This window comes from Ornithorhynchus anatinus, chromosome 7 (assembly GCF_004115215.2).
Source record: "Ornithorhynchus anatinus isolate Pmale09 chromosome 7, mOrnAna1.pri.v4, whole genome shotgun sequence".
NCBI classification, from domain to species: Eukaryota; Metazoa; Chordata; class Mammalia; order Monotremata; family Ornithorhynchidae; genus Ornithorhynchus; species Ornithorhynchus anatinus.
In genome coordinates, this window is record NC_041734.1 from 482,209 (window position 1) to 504,513 (window position 22,305).

Consider the following 22,305-nt stretch of genomic DNA (forward strand, 5'->3'; position numbering starts at 1 on the left):
CAAATACCACCATTAATTGATAAGCGCTCAATAAAGCCCACTGAACGAAAAGTATTCATAGTCGACAGATACCGACATTATTATTATTCAGTGAAGGGGCGCGCGGCCCCCGCCCAGGCCAAGCGCGTCACGAGGCCCGGCGCGGGCCCAAAGCGGAAGTGACGTCACGCCCGCGCGCCCCGCCCGCGCGCGCGCCTCCTCCCCCTCCCCGGGCGGGCGTTACGTGCCCCGGAAGTGGGCGTGTCCTTCCGGGTGGGAGGGGAGGGCGGGTGCCGTCATGGCGGCGGCGGCGGCGTGGTGTCGGCGCCGTGTCCGGCCGCCGCTCCTCCCCGCGCGGTCCTGCCACGCCGGCGGGCCCGGGGCCCGGAGCGCTGGGCCGGCGGAGGAGGCGGAGGAGTCGGGGCGGCGGGCGGGCGGCTTGGCCGGCGCCATGGAGCGGCAGGCGGAGCTGCGGCGGGAGGCGGAGCGCGCCCAGGTGAGCGGCGGCCCGCGCGGCCAATCCGCAGCCCGGCGGCGCGCAGGCGCCCTGCCGCCCCACGGCCTCCGGGCCCCGCCCCTTGGGGGGGGGAGGGGGAGGAGGGGGAGGAGGAGGGAGGGGAAGGTTCCCTGGCTTTGCTGGAGATTGTTCAGCGCCTACCAGGCGGCGGCCGCTCTGCTGAGCGCTTGCATCGGGCGGCCCCTCCTTGGGGCTCCTCGTCTTCGTCCCCATTGGACAGAGGAGGGAACTGAGGCCCAGAGAGTAATAGGGAATAATGGAGAAGCAGCCTGGCTCGGCGAAAAGAGCGGGGGCTTTGGAGTCAGAGGTCATGAGTTCGAATCCCTGCTCTGCCACTTGTCAGCTGTGGGACTGTGGGCGAGTCACTTCTCTGGGCCTCAGTGACCTCATCTGGAAAATGGGGATGAAGACTGGGAGCCCCACGGGCGACAACCTGATTTCCCCTCTGTCCACCCCAGCGCTTAGAACAGTGCTCGGCCCGTAGTGAGCGCTTAACATTAATAATTATTAATATTAATAATGATTCATTCAACCGTATTTATTGAGCGCTTACTACGGGCCGAGCACTGGACTAAGCGCTCGGAATGAACAAGTGGGCAACAGAGACGGTCCCTGCCGTTTGACGGGCTTACCCACGTTGGGCTCACTCTTCATCCCCACTGGACGGAGGAGGAAACTGAGGCCCAGAGAATAATAATGATGATGACGGCATTTAAGCGCGTATTATGTGCCAAGCACTGTTCTAAGCGCTGGGATCAGGTTGTCTCACGTTGAGCTCACTCTTCATCCCCATTGGACAGAGGAGGAAAGTGAGGCCCAGGGAATAATAATGATGATGATGGCATTGAAGCGCGTATTATGTGCCAAGCACTGTTCTAAGCGCTGGGATCAGGCTGTTCCACATGGGGCTCCTAGTCTTCATCCCCAGTGGCCAGAGGAGGAAACTGAGACCCAGAGAATAATGATAATAACGATGGCATTTGTTCAGCGCGTACCATGTGCCAAGCACTGTTCAGAGCGCTGGGATCAGGTTGTTCCCCTGTGGAGCTCCCAGTCTTCATCCCCACTTGACAGATGAGGGAACTGAGGCCCAGAGTATAATGATAATGATGGCATTCGTTAAGCGCTTACTATGTGCCAAAGACTGTTCTAAGCGCTGGGATCAGGTTGTCCCCCGCGGGGCTCACTCTTCATCCCCATTGGACAGATGAGGGAACTGAGGCCCAGAGAATAATAATAATAATAACGATGGCATTTGTTCAGCACTTATTATGTGCAAAGCACTGCTCTAAGCACTGGGCGGGACGACGACGACAATGCCATCGTTATTATACAAGGTGAACAGGTTGTCCCACGTGGGGCTCACGGTCTTCATCCCCATTTTACAGATGAGGGAAGCGAGGCCCAGAGGGTGTCTGCAAGGTCACCCAGCAGACGAGTGGCGGAGCGGGGATTAGAACCCACGTCCTCTGACTCCCAAGCCCGGGGTCTTGCCACTAAGCCCCCGCTGGCTGCATCAAGCAGGTACTCCCGACTGTCTGCCCCCTTCTCCCCCCGGCGACCTTACCCTCGCTCACCTCCAACTCTTCCCTCCTCCAGCCCCGACCGACCTTCGGGGCATCTATTAAGCTCTCACAACGTGCCAGACACCAGGCCGAGCAATAGGGTCAATACCGGGATGGACACGGTCCCGTGGCCCCACGCGCGGCTCACGGTTTTAATCCCCATTTTACGGAGGAGGTAACTGAGGCGCAGAGAAGTCAACGCACAACAGACAACTGTCAGAGGGGGGATTAGAACCCAGATCCATGCTGTAACCACCAGGGCCATGCTGCCTCCCTTCTTTTGCCACTGATCCCTCACTCCTACCTGGAGGTCCCTCCTTTCTGTCGGACCGATCCGTCGCTTTCCCCATCATTCGCTCTTTCGATCGTATTTACTGAGCGCTTACCATGTGCAGAGCACCGTACTAAACGCTTTGAACGTACAATTCGTCAACAGAGATAATCCCTGCCCAATGACAGGCTCACAGTCTAATCGGGGGGACTTTTAAAGCCTTCCCTAATTAATCCCTCATCTCCCCACCCTATTCCCCTCCCAACTGCCACATCAGAGAGAAGCAGCGTGGCTCAGTGGAAAGAGCCCGGGCTTGGGAGTCGAGGGTTCGGATCCCAGCTCTGCCACTTGTCGGCTGGGTGGCTCTGGGCAAGTCATTTCACTTCCTCTGTGCCTCAGTTACCTCATCTGGAAAATGGGGATTAACTGTGAGCCTCGTGTGGGACAACTTGATTACCCTGTATCTACCCCAGCACTTGGAACAGTGCTCTGCACCTAGTAAGCGCTTAACAAATACCAACATTATTATCATCAGCACCTTGGGTACGTTGAGGAGGTGGGGAGGGGAATGGGTATTTGTTAAGCACTTAATGTGGGCCAGAGCACTAAACTAAGCACTGCGGTAGAGGGAAGCTAATCACCTTGGACACAGTCCCTGTCCCCCATGGGGCTCACACTCTTAATCCCCATGTTACAGGTACCTGAAGGCCAGAGAAGTGAAGTGATTTGCCCAAGGTCACCCAGCAGGCAAGTGGCAGAGCTGGGATTAGAACCCGGAACCTTCTGACTCCCAGGCTCGTGCTCTATCCGCTGTGCCAGGCCGCTTCTACTCAAGCCAATCAGTGGCATTTGCTGAGCGTTTACTGTGCGTTCAGAGCTTGCCCCCAAGGAGCTTACGATCTAGTGGGGATGCTAAGCGCTTAGTACAGTGCTCGGCACACAGTAAGCGCTCAGATATGACAGTGAATGAACAAATGACATTAAAATGAATTACAGATAATAATAATGTTGGTATCTGTTAAGCGCTTACTGTGTGCCGAGCGCTGTTCTAAGCGCTGGGGTAGATACCGTGGTCATCGGGCTGTCCCACGTGAGGCTCACCGTCTTCATCCCCATTTTACAGATGAGGTAACGGGGGCCCAGAGAAGCGAAGTGACTTGCCCACCGTCACACAGCTGCCAAGTGGCAGAGTGGGGATCCGAACCCATGACCCCTGACTCCCAAGCCCGGGCCCTTTCCCCCGAGCCACGCTGCTTCCGTAATAATGCTGGTATCTGTTAAGCACTTACTATGTGCCGAACACTGTTCTAAACGCTGGGGTAGGTACGGGGTCATCAGGTTGTCCCACGTGAGGCTCACGGTCTTAATCCCCATTTTCCAGATGAGGGAACTGAGGCCCAGAGAAGTGAAGTGACTTGCCCACGGTCACACAGCTGCCAAGTGGCAGAGTGGGGATTCGAACCTATGACCTCTGACTCCCAAACCCGGGCTCTTTCCAGCGAGCCTCGCTGCTTCCCTATAGGGAAACAGTTATAGATGGGGAATCCATCTCCCCTCTCCTCAGATCCCTCCACAGAAACTCCTCCCTGGTCAATCCGTCCCTCAGATTTATTGAGGGATAACTGCGTGCGGAACACTGTACTAAGCGCTTAGGAGAGTCCAATAGAACGACAGCCACGTTCCCCGTTCACGACGAGCTTCGAGTCGGGAGGGGGACATTAATTGAAATAAATGGATTTCAAAAGAGCTCTCCACCCGCTCTTGCCATCCGACATCTCCGCCCCCGTTGACCTGCGCCTCAGCAGCTCGCCCTTTCATCCCTGCAAGCCAAGCTCCTACAGGTCCTTCACTCTGGGCTCGACTCTCTACCTCTGGTCCTCCCTCACGCTCTTCCCCACCCCCCCCCCCCGGCCCCGAAACCCAACCCACCCCAGCTCGCCCACCTTCCGAGTCCTAAAATCCCAGCTCCCTCCAACGAACTTTCCCCGACGGCGTCTCCGAAATCCCATCGATTCATCATGCGCACTCTTCCCTCCGCCCGGACGATCGATGGTACGGTCGATGTATTCCTCGGTAGATATTTCTACGTCGGTCTCACCCGGAAGACTGCAAGCTCCTTGTGGCGGGGCACGTAGCCCGTGTTTCTGTTTGTGCCTCTCCCGCGCTTAGAGCCCGGCGCCCATGGCCCTCAGTCGATACTCTGATTCCTGCTTCGGCCGCTGCTTTGTATTTGTTAAGCGCTTACTCTGTGCGGAGCACTGTTCTAAGCACTGGGGTAGAATCGGGTTGTCCCGCATTGGGGCTCGCAGTCTTCGTCCCCGTTTTACAGATGAGGTCACTGAGGCACAGAGAAGTGAAGTGACTTGCCCAAAGTCACACAGGCTGACAAGTGGCAGAGCCGGGATCTCAGCGCTCGGGTAATCGTTGCCCTTCCTCACCGTTCCGGGCAATCTTCACGCACTCTGAGCGGACTGAGATCTTCTCGAGAGCTGGAGGTGGATTTGGTGAGGACACCTCTCAGTTCCGACTAGGCCCTAAAGACCTCGTCTTCTCTCAGTTCAAAAAACCCTTCCCTCTCCGCCGCTAAACCCTCTCTCCCCCTTTCCCCTGCTCCTCCCTCTCCCGTCCCATCCCCTCGGCACGCGTACTCGTCCGCCTCGACTGTGTAGATCTTCGTCGCCCTATTTATTCCGTTAATAAGATGTCCATCACCCCGATTCTATTTATTGTTTTAATGAGATGTTCTTCCCCTCGATTCTGTTTACTGCCATCGTTCTCGTCTGCCCGTCTCCCCCGATTAGACTGTGAGCCCGGCCAAGGGCAGGGACCGTCTCTATCTGTTACCGATTTGTACGTACCACGCGCTTAGTACAGTGCTCTGCACGTAGGAAGCGCTCAGTAAATTCTATTGAATGAATGAATAGGCTATAACTTCCAGCGGGGCCTTGCCGTACCGTCCGACACGCTAGGTGTTGGACATCCCTGCCCTCTTGTTCCCCATCCTCCTCGCCTGCGGTTCATTTTAGGACCTGCCCCCGTATATTAGATTTTAAGGATCTCGAGGGCAGGGATGGTGTCTACCAACGCTCTTGTCCTCTTTCTCAGTCCGGTGCTCTGCACAGTGTAGACTGTAACCTCCTCGAGGGCAGGGATGGTGTCTACCAACTCTGTTGTCCTCTTTCTCAGTCCAGTGCTCTGCACAGCGTAGACTGTAACATCCCTGAGGGCAGGAATTGCATCTACCATTGTCCTCCCCCAAGTGCCCAGGTCAGTAATAATAATAGTAGTAATAATGTCGGTATTCGTTAAGCGCTTACGATGTGCAGAGCACTGTTCTAAGCGCTGGGGGAGATCCGGGGTCATCACGTCGTCCCGCGTGAGGCTCCCAGTTGATCCCCATTTTACAGATGAGGGAACCGAGGCACAGAGATGTGAAGTGACTTGCCCCACAGTCACACAGCTGACGAGTGGCAGAGCCGGGAGCCCAACCCACGACCCCTGACTCGGAAGCCCGGGCTTCGGAGCCGGGAGTCGAACCCGTGACCCCTGACCCCGAAGCCCGGGCTCTTTCCACTGAGCCACGCTGCTTGACACGCTTGCTGTCGGCGCTCTGCGCACAGTAGACCGGAGGGTCCTCGAAGGCCCAGATCACGACTGCTCACTCTGTTGTCCTCTCCCAAGTGTTCGGTGCGGCGCTCTGCCCAAAGAAGACTGGAAGCTCCTCGAGGACAGAGTCCGTGCCTACCAACTCCGTCGTCCTCTGTGAACCACGCTCTGCCCGCGGCGGGCACCGGTACCCACCGCTCGCTAAGTGATGACGGTGCTGGCTCAGGATTAACCAGGGGGAAGAGTCCAGTTGAGCGAGCGGCCTGCGTCCTGCCCTCAAGGGCTTTTCATTCATTCAGTCATATTTAGTGAGCACTTAACTGTGCGCGGAGCACCGTCCTGAGTGCTTAAGAGAGTACAGCCGAACAGTAGACACATTCCCTTCATTCATCCCCCACTCCCAGCCCCACAGCTCGTGTCCTTATCTGAAATTTATTTCTATTCATGTGCTCCTTCTAGACTGTAAGCTCACTGTGGGCAGGGAACGTGTGTGTTTATTGATGTATTCTTGTACTCTGCCAAACGCTAATTTCAGTGCTCTGCACACAGGAAGCGCTCGATAAATATGACTTTAGCGCTGAGGGTGCGCGCAGACACGCGCTCAGTGGATAGAGCACGGGCTTTGGAGTCAGGGGTCATGAGTTCGAATGCCAGCTCTGCCACTTGGCAGCTGTGTGACCGTGGGCAAGTCACTTCACTTCCCTGTGCCTCAGTTACCTCATCTGGAAAATGGGGATTAAGACCGGGAGCCCCACGTGGGACGACCCGATTCCCCTGTGTCTACCCCAGCGCTTAGAACGGTGCTCTGCACATAGTAAGCGCTTCACAGATACCAACGTTGTTATTATTACTATTGGTTGGTGTGGCTTAGGAGTCGGGAGCCGGGCAGGGAAGGGCTCCTGGTGGAAGCGAGGAAGGTGAGGAGAGCTGGGGGTCTGTCGGATCGGGGTGGAGCCCCAGCCGGGGAACAGCGTGAGAGAGGGGCCGAGGCGGAGGGTTGAGCGAGGCGAGCTAGAAGGTCGTGTGAGGGGGAAACCAAGGGAGCGGGATGAGGAGAAGCGGGTGAAGAGGAGAGGCGGGGGGAAGGGCGAAGTCAAGCGGGACTACGGGTCCATCCTCCTGGGTGCTGGTCCACAGGTCCATCAGTCTGAGGGAGCCCAGCCCTGCTGTGTTCGATTTGAACACCCCGATGAGGTTTTTTGGGGGGTTTTTTTTAATGGTGTTAAGCACTCACTAAGTGCCAGGCACCGTATTAAGCGCTGGGATAGATACGAGCTGATCAGGTTGGACGTCGTCCCTGTTCCACATGGGGCTCACAATGTTATTCTTAATCTCAAGAAACTCCAGTGGTTGCCCATCCACCTCTGCATCAGACAAAAACTTCTCTCCATTAGCTTTAAAGCACTTAATCCCTTTGCCCCCCTCCTACCTCACCTTGCTACTTTCTCACTACATCCCAGCCCGCACACTTCATTCCTCTAATGCCACCCTTCTCGCTGTACCTCCATCTCGTCTGTCTCGCCACTGACCTCTCGCTCATATCCTGCCTCTGGCCTGGAACGCCCTCCCTCCTCATATCAGACAGATAATTGCCCTCCCCTACTTCAAAACCTTATTGAAGACACATCTCCACCGAGAAGCCTTCCCTAAACCCTCCTCTCCTATTCTCCCACTCACTTCTGCCCCACTCTTACCCGCTCCTTCCTTCATCCTCCCTCTGATTCCCACAACACATAGGTATATATCTGTAATTTATCTATTTACATTACTGCCTGTCGTCCCCCCCCCCCGCTCCCAGTTGTGAGCTCGTTGTGGGCAGGAATGTGTCCGTCGTTGCTTAGTGCGGCGCTTTGCACGCAGTAAGCGCTCAATAGACGTGATGGATTAATCCCCGTTCTACAGACGAGGTAACTGAGGAACAGAGAAGTGTGGGGGCTTGCCCGAGGTCACACGGCGGGCAAGTGGCGGGGCCGGGATCAGAACCCAGGTCCTTCTGAGTTCACACAGTCGGCTCCCTGCGGCGCCGCGGAGAGAATCTGAGCGAAGTGGGCGAGCCGGGGCCTTTCCCCGGGGTCGCCACGGCCCCGCTCCTTGACCGTGGGAGAGCTTCCTGTCAAAGGGGTCTTAGAGGGAGGGTCCCGCCCCGCGGTGACCCTTCCCCCGCCCCAGCTTCCAGCTGGACCGAACTCCGAAATGAAGACAACGCGGTCTTTGTCCCTCCCGCCGCCCACCCTCCCGCTTCTGTCCACCCCAGCCAGGGAGAGCGGTCCCCCCGCCCGTCCCACGGATTGACCGGCCCCAAAGCGGTGACGGGACCAGGGCTCCGAGCACCGACCCCAGATGTCACAGGAGGCGGCGGTAGATGAGCGGACGATCGCCCCGGGGATGCACGGGCGCCCCCTTCCGAATCCGGGCTGCTTACTGAGCGCTTCCTCTGTGCTCGGCACTACGAGGGCATGTGGGAGAGTGCCGTAGAGTTAGCGTCCCGCCTTCAAGGACCTTACAATCTAGCAGGAGAGGCAGACGCTAAAATAAGTGATGGGTAGGAGGGAGGAACGGCGCGGGACGACTACGTACAGACGCTACAGGGAAGTGCTACACAAGAAGCGGCGTGGCCTAATCATTCTGGTCATCATTCGGTCGTTATTTATCGAGCGCTTACCCGTGGGCAACGTAATATAAATGACCATGCCGTGCCACAACTAGCACAGAGAACCTGGGTTCTCATCCTGGCTCCGTCACTTGTCTGCTGTGTGATCTGGGGCAGAGCACTTCACTGTGCCTCAGTTTCAGTTTTCTCAACTGAAAAATAGGCATTAGCTACCTGTTCTCCCTCCCCTTTAGACGGTGAGCCCCATGTCGGGCAGGGAGTGTGACCCTTGATTAACCGGTATCTACCCTAGCGCTCAGAACAGTGCTTGACAAATACCACAATAAGCATAACGATAGGCGACGAGGACCCCGAAGTGACACGGGCCTCCCGAGATGTGGTTTCAAAAGGGCTTGGACGGTGGGGGAGGGCGGTGGTCCGTCAGACGCGAGGAAAGAGAAAGTTCCGGGCAAGAGGGAGGGCATGTGCAAGACCTTAGCGGTGAGAGAGATGAGAACGAGGTACACTGGGTGGGGTGGCTTGTGAGGGGTGAGGGGTGTGAGCTGGGGCGTAGCGAGAGAGGAGCGGGGATAATAGAGGGGCGAGGGTGATGCCTTAAAGCCACTGAGGAGGAGTTTCCGCTTGATGAGGAGATGGCTGGGCCGCCACCAGAGGTGTTGGAGGTCTCGGTGGGCAGAGAACACGTCTACCAACTCTGTTGGATTGAACTCTCCCAAGCGCTGAGTACAGCGCTGTGCACACAGTAAGTGCTCAATAAATACCATCGATTGATTGAATAGTGAAGTAGACTAATGACCCGCGTAGCAGAGCGATGTATGGACCGGACGGGAGAGAGACTGGAGCCAGGGAGGTCCGCGAGGAGGCAGATACGGTCGTCAGGTTAGGATACGACAGGTAGCCAGACCTGTGGCGGCTGCCGAGACGGAGAGCGACAGAAGGAGTCTGGAGATGAGGTGGAGGAAGAACGGACGGGACTGGCCGACACGCCGAATGTGGGGGTTGAAAGAGAGGGAGGAGTCGAAGATGATATATAAGGGCTCGAGAGACAGGGAGGATGGTGGCGATGGGAAAATCAGGTGGAGGAGAGGATTTGGCCGGGAAGATGAGTTCAGTTTTGGACACGTTGGGCTTGTAGTGCTTGCAGGACATCCAGGAAGGAGACGCGAGACTGCACAGGAGAGAGGTCGATGCTGGAAAGGGAGGTTCGGGAGTAATCCGCGTAGAGATGGGAGTTGAAGCTGTGGGAACGAATGAGTTCTCCAAAGGAGTGGGTGTAGATGGAGAATAGAAGGGCACCCGGAACTGAGCTTACCAAAATTAGGGGGTGGGAGGCAGAGGGGGAGCCCGCTAAAGACGCAGAAGGAACCACCGGATAGGAGGAGAACCGGGAGAGGACGGTGTCCGGGAAGCCAAGGTTGGATGATGTTTCCAGGGAAAGCCGGTGGACCACAGTATCGGAGGCAGCCGAGAGTTCAGGAGCGTTAGCGGGGGAGTGGAGGGTAGGGAAGCTGGATTGTAGGGAGGTCGAGGAGGGAGTGGAAGGAGAGGAAGTAACGGTGACAGGGCTGGACCCAAACCCTTTGGAGGATTTGGGCGGGAATTGGACGAGGGAGGACCGGGGTGAGAGGAGGAGGGCCATCCAGGGGTACCGGTTTCGACCTTCCGCAACTCGCCCCGGACGCCGGGCGCCGGGTTCCCTCCTGGAGCCCGGGAGATCCGGCCCGTTTCCGAGGCAGCCAAGCCCCGACGTGCCGGGAACCACCGTGCCGTGGCACGGCCGGCCTCTGGCGAGATGAGCCGTACCTAACCGGACGGCTCGAACACGGCCAGTAGTGGGCGGCCGGACGGCCGACTCGGGGGCCTCCCGGGGAGCCGACCTTGGCCTGGGACGGGCTCACCCCCCGACCCCCCCCCCCCCGGGGACGGAGATGCGTGTGCAGGCGGGAGCACGGGGGGCCGTTCCCACTGGCAGAGGGTGCGGGGTGGAAGGACCGGCGGAGCAGGAACACTCTTTAACTCCTTTGGTACCCGGGGTGGGGACTTGCACATACACCGCTGTCCCTCCCGATCCCGTGGCAGCAGGTGTGAAGCATTCCCGGGTCCGGTGCCGGGGCACGCACACGGTCATCTCCCCCGACCCCTCGGCGGCACTTGTGAGGCGTTTCCACGTCCGGTGCCGTGGTCGCGCACGCAGTTGCCTCCCCTAACCCTTCGGCGGCACGTGAGGCGTTCCCAAGGCCGTTGCCTCGGGCACACACGCAGTCATCTCCCCGGGCCCCGCGGCGGCACACGTGAGGCGTTCCCGTGTCCGGAGCCGTGAGCACGCACCAGGTTGCCTCCCACGACCCCACGGCGGCACACGTGAGGCATTACCGTGTCCGCTGTCGTAAGCGCGCACGCTGTCGTCTCCCCCCAACCCGCGGCGGCCCCGTCCCGACGGCTTCCGTTCCCGGGTCCCGGGTGAGCGTCCTCCGATTCCCCGGCAGGACTCGTGGCGAGAGCCACCCTGGGGCGGCAGGCCGGGGGCGCCGCCCCGAGAGGGCCGAGGCCCGCCGTTAGCCCCAGAACACCCACCGCTTGGCGTCCTTTCTGTCTCGGGGCTCGACAGCCAAACCACCCCAGGTGAGCCGTGAAAAGGCAGTTCCCTGTTGTGGCGGGTTCAAGTCACAGGCAGATGTGAATCTCCACCGTTCCCTCCTTCCACAGGTGCATCTGTCGGCACCGAATGGCCAGGGTTGGGCGGCGGGGGAGGAGCTCCGAACCGCCCCCGGCTGGTTTTGGGGTGGGAGGAGGGCAGCCCCCCTCTTCTTTGGGAAGGGATTTCGCCCCTTCTGGGGATACAGGGGTCTTGGGGGTTCGGGTGGGTCCACGGGAGGGAAGAGTCGGGGATGAGGGGGGAAAACTGGGGGTGTCAGATGGTCTGTGCTATCACCGTGAGAGAGTCGGGGTGGGATGATCCGTGTTGGATCACTGGGGGAGGGTCAGGGATGGAAAAAGGAGAGTCGGGGATGTTGGACAGCCCACGCCGGGTCCCTGCGGGAGAGTCAAGGATGGAGAAGGGAAAGTCGGGGGCGTGTCAGATGGTCCGCTGGGGTAGGCAGTACGGGGGGACATCTAGGCGGGCGATCCTCCGAGAACCCTGGTGCCACTGTTGAAGATGAGTCCGGGTTGGATGGGCCTCAGATCTGGTCCCCCGGGGGATACTCAGGCAATATGATCGAATGAATGAATGAATGAATGGTGGATTTCCGTTTTAGCCAAAGGGTCTTCTAGAGCCCCCTGGCCCCAGGTTCAGGTGGGCCCCTTGGTCGAGAGGGTTGAATGCGACAGGCCCCGTCTCATCTGCCCCGTGTCCAGGCTTCGTGGAGGAGCACGCCTGCGTCGTTCGCATCCATGCTGAGGCACTCGCCCTTGGTCCAGATGGGTCCCGCGGCCGACAAGCCGGTGATCGGACGTATCTTTCACGTGGTGCGGGATGACCTCTACGTGGACTTCGGGGCCAAGTTCCACTGCGTGTGCAAGAGACCCCAACTGGACGCTGAGTAAGTCGTTTCTCTGCCGCCGCTCCTCGACCGCTTACGGCGGCCCGGTGCCTTTTCTCTGGGTCGTTGAGCGGCCGGCCCCGTGGGGGTGCCCGGCCTGACGGGGCACCCAGACAAGCGAGGAGTGGAGGGCGTCCTGTCTCGCCCTCACTCTACCCCCCTGCCCTGTCCCGGCTCGCCCTTCGGGCCGGCGGAACAAGGAGCTGACGTTCCGTACGTCGGGCCACGCTGCGAGCTACGGGGGGGCGTTCACCGTCCCGGGGCCCCCGGCAAACGCGGCAGGGACCCGGCCGGCCCGGACCCGGCGCCCGGGACCCGCTCCTGGGGTGCGGACCTCGGCCGGGATCCCCGACGGTGCAAGTGAGACACCGGGTGGGGGCGACCGAGGCGGTCAACGAGGAGTGACGGGGCCTAGTCCGACCCCCTCGGCCGTTTCGGATTCCGGCGTCGCGTTTCGGAATCGATGAGGCGAGAGGCTTTCTCTTCGAGGGGTTCCCCTTGAAAGCGTCTTCCCTGTCCTGCGTCCTCTGAGACGGCCTTCCCCGTCACGGCCTCGCCCGCTCTGCTGGAACCCGAGATCCCCATCCGGGGGGCGTGAGCCGAAGGGGGCCGGAGAGAGGGCCGCCGGGGCGGGCCCCGCTCCACTCCCAAGGCTCCGGCTGCTGAGGCCGCTGCGACCGTCCCCGTTGGAGGGACTCCGGGCTCGGCCTGGGGCTGACCCCGCCTCCGCTGGCTGGGGCTCTACCGTCCATTTCTTTTTTCTTTTTATTTTGTTTCCCGGACAGAGATAGTTCTGTGCCAGACTCCTCGGGCAGCCGCCGGCCAGAAACCCAGGCCGGGCCTGGCCGGGCCCCGGGCCCTCTGTGAGAGCCCCCGGCACGGGGCGGCCGCTGTCCCCGGCCACGTCTCCTCGCCGCCAGCATTGTCCAGAGCAGTCTGGGAAAGAGAGCGACCACGTAGCTGCCCGTGTCAGTCCCGCCCGGGACTGGCGGCTTGTTGGCTGTCCTCTGGGACACTCGGTTTCAAGGTTAGGGGTGGACCTTCCACAACCCCGCCCCTCCCTTCTCCATCCAACCTCCCGATTCTCCCCGCTCCATCCCTGACTCTCCCTCCAGTGACCCAGCACGGACCATCCAACCCCGATTCTCCCCACTCAGCGACCAAGCACCGTACCTATTTCTCCCCTTCTCGGTAACCCAGCACGGACTATCCGACCTTCTGATTCTCTCCCCGGCGTGGCCTATTTCACACCCCTGACTCGCCCCCGGTGACCCAGTTCAGACCGTTCAACACCACTGACTCTTCCCTCCCTGTCTCCGACTCTCCCCCAGTGAAGCAGCACAGACCATCCGACTCCTCTGATTCTCCCAGCACAGACCATCCGACTCCTCTGATTCTCCTGTCCATCCCTGACTCTCCCTCCGGTGACCCACTGTAAAACGCTCATGGCTCCGTCAGGCTCTAAACTCCTCGGGGCTAGAAATTCGACTTGACTTTTCCTGCCCCTTCAGAGAGCCACGTGCGGAGCACCACCCCGACCCCCTGCCGCAAGAGGTGTCCGGCACGGCCAGAGTCCCGACCTCCCGACCGTCATCCCTGCCCTGGCCCTTCTTCGGGAGACCGGGTGGTGGGGGAGACCCAGCTCTTGCCGCTCAGCCACGACACAGGAGCGCTTCAGAGCTGGACGGGGCAGAGGTCCTCGGCGGGCCGGGCTCGGAGCGGGACCCCAGAGGCGGTAGACGCTGTGCAGACATCCCCGAGACTCCCCACTGAGCCGTTCTCGGCCCCGGGTGAGAACGTCAGGGGATCCCGGCCCCTCCTTTGTGCCGCTGCCTGCGAGCAGCCTGTCCCCCCGGGGGCTCGCACGTTGTCCCCGCCCTCGCCCGTCAACCCCCAGCCCCGGTGGGGCCGATCAACCGCGGGCTGGAGGGAGGGAAGAAGAGAGGCTGGCAGGCTAGGCCGGGCCAGGCCCGGTAGAGGCAGGACGAGACGGAGGGGATGGCGGAGACGGGCGATCACGGGCGATAGTCCCTTCGCGGCAGCGTCACCTGACCCAGCGGGCCTAACCAGACCGGCCACCGTGAGGTTGCGGCTATCGCCACCTGGGCCCGTGGGTCAGGCTGGGCTCGGGCGGGTCACGTTTGTGGCCGGAGGGGCTCCGTCCGGCCCCACCCAGGGCATGGAACGTCTCGGTGCTGCGAGGTGGGGTAGGAGGGGGTCAAGTTGGGGAGCAGAGGGACTCACTAGCCCTAGCCCGTCCCAAAGTAGATCTCTCCCTCACCGGCTGTCAGGTCTGAGAGCCACTCTGAGACCGTGGCGGGGGCGGAGGGGGTCGTTGAGGACGCCAGCACCTGCTCTTGGCCTTCTCCAGAAAGAAATGATTTTTCTCCTCCTTACTTAGAGATAAGGCCAAGGTCTCTGCAGATAAAGCTCCCTTCATTCCAGTAAGCCGGTGGCTTTTTCTCCGCAGGCATAAGCCGGTGTGAGGAAGTGACCGGATCTCGGGGCGTGCGGCTAGGACTGCCGCTCCTAGGGGTGGGCGCCCCCTCCCCAGCCCCCGGGCTCACGCAAATATGCAATCCCACCTGTGAGCTACGTGCAACTCCTTCCTATCCCCAAAATGTAACTCAACCAATAGTTTGTACTGAGGGCTGCTGGGTGCAGAGCACTGTACCGAGAGCTTACCAAAAAACTTTCCCCTCCCTTCTTCATTCGATCATATTTATTGAGCGCTTACTGTGTGCAGAGCACGTCTTTCCTCCCTAAGTGCCGTCTTCAACTGCTCTCCAATGGCTTCTTCCCCACAGCTTTCAAATATCTCCCGTCCTAAAAAACCCCTCCGTAGACCCCATGGCTCCCACAATTATCGTCCCATCTCCCTCCTACCATTCCTGTCCAAGTTCCTTTCCAAGTTCTCCTCTCCCTGATCACCTCCAATCTGGCTTCCTTCCCCTCAACCCCACAGAAATCGCCTTGTCAAAGGTCACCGGTGATCTCCTTCTTGCCAGATCCAGTGGCCTCTACCCCATCCCGATCCTCCTCGACCTCTCAGCTGCCTTCGACACTGTGGACCACCCATTTCCTCCTGCAAACCTTACCCGACCTGGGCTTCACCGACGCCGTCCTCCCCTAGTTCTCCTATCTCTCTGGCTGCTCATTCTCGGTCTCTTTTGCAGGCTTCTCCTCTGCCTCCCACCCCCTAACTTTGGGTGTCCCTCACGGTTCAGTTCTGGCTCCCCTTCTATTCTCCATCTACACCCACTCCCTTGAAGAACTCATTCCGCTCCCGTGGCTTCGACTACCACCTCTACGAGGATGATCCCCAAATCTCCATCTCCAGCCCCGATCTCTCTCCCTCTCTGCAGTCTCCCACTTCCTCCTGCCTTCAGGACACCTTCCCACCCAATCCCTGACCTCCCGCTGACTTTCCCATCGTTGCGGACGGAACCACTATCCTTCCTGTCTCACAAGCCCATAACCTCGGTGTCCTCGACTCTTCTCTGGCATTCAAGCCACACGTTCGATCCATTACTACATCCCGACCGTTTGACCCTCACGACATTGCCAAAACCCATCCTCTCCTCTCCGTCCGAACCGTTACCAAGTTAATACGGTTACTTATCCTCTCTTGCCTCGATTAGTGTATCGGCCTCTTTGCTGACCTCCTTGCCTCCTGTCTCGCCCCACACCAGTCCATACTTCACTCTGCTGCCCAGATCATTTTTTTCTACAAAAACGCCCGGGCCACGTTTCCCCACTCCTCAAGCAACTCCAGTGGTTGCCCATCCACCTCTGCGTCAAACAGAAACCCCTCACCACTGTCTTTTGAAGCACTCCGTTGGCTTCGGAGCACTCAATCACCTTGCCCCTTCCTACCTCACCTCACTACTCTCCTACTACAACCCAGCCCGCAGACTTCGCTCCTCTAATGCCAACCTTCTCATTGTACTTTGATTTTGTCTAACTCGTCACCAAACTCTCACCCCCGTCCTGCCTCCGGCCTGGGACGTCCTCCCTCCTCATATCCCACAGACAGTTACTCTCCCCACATTCAAAGCCTCACCGAAGGCACGTCTCCTCCAAGAGGCCTTTCTCCACTAAGCCCTCCTTTTCTCTTCTCCCTCTCCCTCCTGCCCCGCACTGACCTTTGTCCTTTATTCATCCCCCCTCCCGGCCCCATAGCACTTAGGTCCCTATCTGTAATTGATTGATTCCTATTCACGTCTGTCTCCCCCGCATCTAGACTATAAGCTCGTTGTGGGCAGGGAACGTGTCTATTGTATCGCCGTGTTGTCCTCTCCCGAGCGTTTACTACGTTGCTCTGCACGCGGTACGCATTCAATAAGAACAGTTGACCGACTGGCCAGAGATAGAAGACATGATCCTTGCCCCGGAGGACCTTCCCGTCTTCTTGTTTAAGAAGATGTAAAGGTCTCGCGGGCGCAGCGGTCTCGCTTCCTGAGAACACTTGTCTCGTAAGAGTCCGTCAGTCCGGCTCCGGCTCCCTCGCTCACCCTGGTGGAAACCTACGGTCGGCAGTTTTCCAAGCTCAGAGTTTCTTGAACGGTGCTTCGGGGGTCTAACCCGACGTGAGCAAAAGGCCAAGAATTGGAGTTTGCCGGCACTGCGCGCGATCGTGCTTAATCAACCATCAACCAATCCATCCATCCGTGGTATTTTCTGAGTGCAGAGCACTGTACTGAGCGCTTGGGAGAGTGCAGTACCACAGAGTCGGTAGACCGGTTCCCTGCGCACAAGGAGCTTCCCCACCGGGCCCCACTTCTTCTTTCCCTGCCCCCTCTGGCCCCTCTCCTGACCCCTCCCACGCCTCAGCCGTCCATCCGGGCGAGAGCGTTGCAGGCGGGGACTCGGCCAGTCGGCCGCCGCGGGGAACCAGGGCCCCCCCCAGGCTCCGGGCGAGCCAGATGGATGGGCTCGTCCCTCTGCCGCGGAAAGATTAGCCTAATGCGATTTTCCCGGCCCCACGGGCTCCGCCATCCGCCCGCAGAGATGGTACTGATATGGGCTGACCGACAGGTGACCTCGGCCAGACCGGTAGCGAGCGACCCCTGCCCCCTCTCTCTCCCGTCTCCCTGACTTAGCCCCCCTTTCCTCTTCTCCCACTCCCATCTGTGTCTCCCTGATTCGCTCCCTTTTGTTCATCTCCCCTCCCGGCCCCACGGCGCTTACGTCCATAGCTGCCATTTATTTATTTGTAATGTCTGTCTCCCCCTCTAGACTGCAAGCGCTTTGCGGGCAAACACTGTCTGTTTATTGGTTCTGTTGTACTCTCCCAAGCACTTAGTGCAGTGTTTTGCACACAGTAAGCACTCAATAAATACGACCGAATGGATGAACGAAAGGAACGGCAGGGGCCGGCACGGCTCCGACCGTGCCCCTGGCCGGGAGCGCCCCCGACCGCCACGGCCTCCTCTCGATTCCCGGGGTGGCGGACGGCAGGGGGACCCCACCCGCCTGGGCAAGGGACGGTTGACGGCGGGGCTGCAGAGTTAATCGTCGGGCCTGAGGTGGCCTCGTGGGGATGAGAGCGCTGGCCGGCCTCCCCTCCGCCCGCTCCGGCCCGCCCCGCCCCTGCCGAGTCCGGAGGACCGGCCCTGTGATGTGCCGCCGGCTCGGGCTCGGGGCCGCCCCCTCCGCGGCCTGGTCTTGACTCCTGCCCGCTTCTTTCTTTCTTTCTTTCTTTCCCCACTTCCTTTTGTTCCCGGAGTGGGAACGAGGTTAAAGGCTCGCTTTCATCCTGGTCAGAGACACTTACAGACGGGGGAGGGGAAAGGAAAGAAAAGCACTGGCCCCGGACCGGAAGGACCCAAGCCGGCCCCCTCGGGGCCAGAGCCGGGCCCCCACCGGAGCGCGCGATGGCCTCGTCCTCAGCTGTCGCCGGGAACGCAAGGGAACGGTTTCAGCTTCGGGCAGAGCCAGAGAGCCAGGCAGGCGCGGGCTTGGGTCCTCGCGAGGGGGCTGGGAGTCGGGTAACTCACCCCTCAGCCTTCTCCTCTCCTCCTGCACACCATCCTCCCCACCACCAGACTTATCGAGCATCTCCCGCGGGCAGAGCTGCAAGCTGACCGGGCCCCGCCGTGGGCCGGCGGGCCGGCCCCGGCTCCGTCTGGACGGCACGTGACCTCGGCCGCGCACCGCACCCCCGCCCGTCCACCCGCTGATGACGCTCCGTGGCCCGGTGGGGACACACGGGGCAGGGAGGAGAGAGCACCCGTGGCTCTGGGCCAGCCACCGGCACTAGAATCAAGTCCTCGGTGCCGAGGGGTCGGGACGGTGTCTCATCAGTTCGCCGAGGGGCGACTGAGCTTGAACTGCAAAGTCTCGCGGGCCCAGAGCTGACCCTGCACTGGGAGACGCCGTCCCAGTCAATCAATCCATCGGTGGTAGCCACAGAGCACTTCCTGGGGCCCGAACACCGTACCAAGAGCTTGAGAGAGAGTTCAGTACTGTAGAGTTGACAGACACGATCCCTGCCCTTGAGGAGTTTCCAGTCTAGCAGCCAGTGCGAATGACACTCCTTCCCTCCGCCGCCCGAGAGGCCGTCCTGTGCCGCGTGGACCCTTCAGCGTCTGGCGGTGCCCAGCCCCCCTGTTCTAATGGGCCTCGTGCTCTCCCAGTCTTCAGGAAGCCACTTCCGGAGGGGAGCGGCCCGCCCGGGTCGTCCTCTCCCACCAGGCTGCGGCGACCATCCCCGTCCCGGGTTCCGCTGGGAACTGGGGGCTAATCGGCCGCCGACTGTTAGCGCTTCCCTTGCTAGCGGACCTCCGACAGAGGCCGGGGGCAGGGACGCCAGTGAGGAGGCCAGGGGACGAAGGCACGGGCCGTCGGAGTGGCCCGGGGACGGACAGGAAGGGGGCCGCTCCCTGAAATATCGCCCAGCGGGAATTGCACGACGCAGTGCCGGACTGACCCCGGGATTCCGGGATTGCTGCCGTTCAGCCCAACGCCCGGGCGCCGGCTGCTTGGAGAAGGCCAAACGCTCCGGCGGGCCTCTTGACGCGGGGTTCCCACGTCCGTCCGCCCTTTCCCGGCCTGCTGTAGGGGCCGTCAGACCCCGCCTCGGCCCCCCGCCGTCTGCCGGCCCTGCCCTTTCCCTGAGAGAGCGCGGGGCCCCCTTTCCTTAGAGCCCTTCCCCTCCACTGCTTAACTTCTTTTCTGTCCTCAACCTAATTTCTTTTGGGCTTTGATCCCGCGTATCAGTTTCCCCTCTAGATTGTAAGCTTCTTGTGAGAAGGGAATGCATCTCCCAGCTCTGTCGTGTTGTACTCTCCTAAGCGCGTAGTGCAGTGCTCAGGACCCGGTAAGCGCTCAGTCGATAAACACGATCGATCGATTCCATGGCTTGCGAGGGGCCGGGGTTTTCCCCCAAAGAAAAGCCTTTCCCCCGTTTACTGGTCTTTAAAGCCGCCTCTAGAACTTCTTCTTCCACCTCCTGAAGGAAAAATCCCTTCTTCAGAAGGTCGAAAGTTGATCCCATCGAATCGCTTGCTTACGGGCAAGCAGATTTTTGGCGGGGGGGGGTGGAGGGAGGTAAAGGGGGTGTCCTGGCCTGCTTCTCAGGTGTTCAGTGACGTGGCCCCCCCCCAAAATCTTGGCACGTAGCCGGAGAATTATGAGCCTCTGTGCTTTTTCACGGGTGAGAAAACTCCCCGAACCATTCTGTCTTCTGGAGGAGGTTGCGCTGTCGGCCCGTTCCCAGAAGCCTTCGTTGGGTACAATCGGGCTCCTTGTCTTTTTATTGCCGGGCGGGGGGGGGGGGGTTGTGTTTCAGCGGCGTTCAGAGAGGAGGCCGCCGGCGCATTGTGTGGACGGGCCCGCCGGCGGGAGGGGCCTCAATGGGAGCGGGGACGGCCCGGAGCCCGAGAGCGCGCCGGAAACCCGATCCTGTGGGAAAGCGGGGACGGCAGCCCGCCCGGCTCCAAAGGGGACGCCGGGTGTGTGAGCGCCGGACGGACGGCGGCCGGGGGGACCGACCACCTCGACACGGTTGGGAAAGACGCCCGACCGGCCACAGTCAGGCTGAGGGGCGGGAGCGGGGGGGACCCGAGGGAGCCGGGGAGGGAGGCCGCTGGGGTGGCAGAAGAGCGCCGCTCGTAGGAGGGAAACGAGACTAGGACGGTGGATGAGTGAATAAACTAGGGCTTAAGTCGAAGAGCTCGTAAACCGATAGGTACAAGAGGGCTAAGGGCAAACTGCCTGCTGAGATGCGGAGGGAGGCGAGCCGGGGAGGAGGAGATTCGTTGTGGACGGTCTCTTGGAGGAAGTGGGGTTTCAGAAAGGTTCCGAAGTGGGGAGAGGCGCGCGCTGGTTAATCTGGAGGGAGGAGGAGCTCGGGCAGGAGGGGAGGGTTGGAGGCGGGAGACTCGAGGCACAGTGTGTAGGAGGAACGGCGTGAGCCGGGGCGAGGTGGGAAAGGAGTAGATTAACTAAGAGCTCCGCCGCTTGTCTGCAGCGGGACCTTGGTCAAGTCACGGAACTTCTCTATGTCCTACTTACCAAATCTGTAAAATGGGGTTAAGACTGTGAATCCCTTATGGGACGTGAACTATGAGCAACCTAACTAGCTTGACCCTACCCCAGTGCTTAGTACGGTGCCTGGCCCACGGTAAGCCCTTAAAGAAAGAAAGAGGAGGAGCCCGGACCCAAGGGGGGGCCTTTTGGAAGGAGAAGGGGCGGATCCGGGAGATGTGGACAAAAAACTACCAGGATTTAACTGCAGATGGCACGTGAAAGGTGAAAGAGCAAACAGTCGAGGGGCCTTTTGGAAGGCGAAGGGGCAGATCCAGGAGATGTGGACAAAAAACTACCAGGATTTAGCTACAGATGGCACGTGAAAGGTGAAAGAGCAAACAGTCGAGGGTGACACCAGAACCGTGGGCTACCTAGACAGGGAGGATGTTGGGGGGGGCGGGGCTCGTCGAGTGGGATGGGGAAGTTAGGTGGAGGCGTGGGTTTGGGAGGGAAGATGAGTCCTGTTTTAGGCGGAGCACTGTGGCCCGGCGGAAAGGGTCATCAACCCGGCAACGCCACCTAGGCCGGCCGCGGAGGCTTTCGGCCCGTCGGATGGGCGTCCCCGTGGCGCTCCCGCATACAGCGGTCACAGACCCTGCCAGGTGTCCGACGGCACAAAGACTGGGCGGGCCTCTCCGCGCCCGGGCCTGCCAGGAGGGGACGGTCCTCTGCCACGCACCCCCGTGTCGAACGTGCACGCTCGTGTGCGGCGGCGGGTGGCGGTGCCGGCGGGCGCTGCCACGGGATCCCTCAAGTCTGACGGATCCCTTGTCTCGCAGGAAGTACCGGGAAGGGGCCCGAGTGCGCCTGAGGCTGGTGGATCTGGAGCTGACCTCCAGGTTCCTGGGAGCCAAGACGGACACCACCCTGCTGGAGGCCGACGCGGTGCTCGTGGGCCTCGTGGACGGCCACCCCACCCCGAGGCCCCGAGAGGAAACCCCGGCGAGGGCCTAGCCGGCCGGCGGACGACGGGACCGGCCGCTCGGCGTCCGGGCCGCCCACCCCCTCTGGCCCGGGAACGCTCGTGAAGGAGCACCTCCGCCCGGGGAGGGGGCGCGATGGCCCATCGATGGAAGAATGAGCGGTCCGGGGGCGTAAGCGCTAAGCCCCCACCCTGGGCCGAGCGCTGCGCGAGGACCGTCAATAAAGGCCAGGCCTGGCGCCTGCTGTGAAAATATCTGCTCCTCGGGGCCCTCTTTCCCTCGCCGCTCCCCCGCTCTCGGCCAGACGCTCGTCCTTCCGGACCCGGCGGATGCGGAGCGACGCCGGCGAGGCCCCACGCGCCCGGGGGTGCGTCGGCACCGTCCCCACGGGGAGCCGTGTGGGCCGGAGCCAGGTCCTCGAGCGGTTTGCGTCGGTCCACGTACCAGCGTCCGTGACGGGTCACCGTGGGGGTCGTTCTCATCCTTCTCCCCTCCCCAGACGCCCCCTCCGACCTCTCTCTCTCGGACGGCTCCTTCCACTCTGCCTTCAAACCCGCTCGTGGCTCCCCGGCCCCCTCGCCCGCCCCTGCCCTCTGCCGGTCCGGAGCGCTCGGGGGTGGGGGAGCGGGGCGGGGAGGTGAGGCCCGTGAACCGCGTGTTCACGGGCAGTCCGCCAACTCGCTCTTCGAGCCTCGGCAGGCAGGCTCCCGCCCCCTCCCTTTAACCCGCCGCGCCTGCACTCTCAAAGGCAGATATTGG

The 22,305-nt window shown here is 60.7% G+C and overlaps 1 protein-coding gene across 1 annotated transcript; it reads left to right on the forward strand.

Annotated features, from left to right (window-relative positions):
• Window positions 1-252: 252 nt before the first annotated feature.
• Window positions 253-21,800, forward strand: MRPS28 (mitochondrial ribosomal protein S28). The gene is made up of 3 exons (XM_029068821.1): window positions 253-475; window positions 11,907-12,091; window positions 21,403-21,800. Exons 1-3 carry the CDS (start codon window positions 278-280, stop codon window positions 21,575-21,577), a joined length of 558 nt encoding a protein of 185 aa, XP_028924654.1. The 5' UTR covers window positions 253-277; the 3' UTR covers window positions 21,578-21,800.
• Window positions 21,801-22,305: the final 505 nt, after the last annotated feature.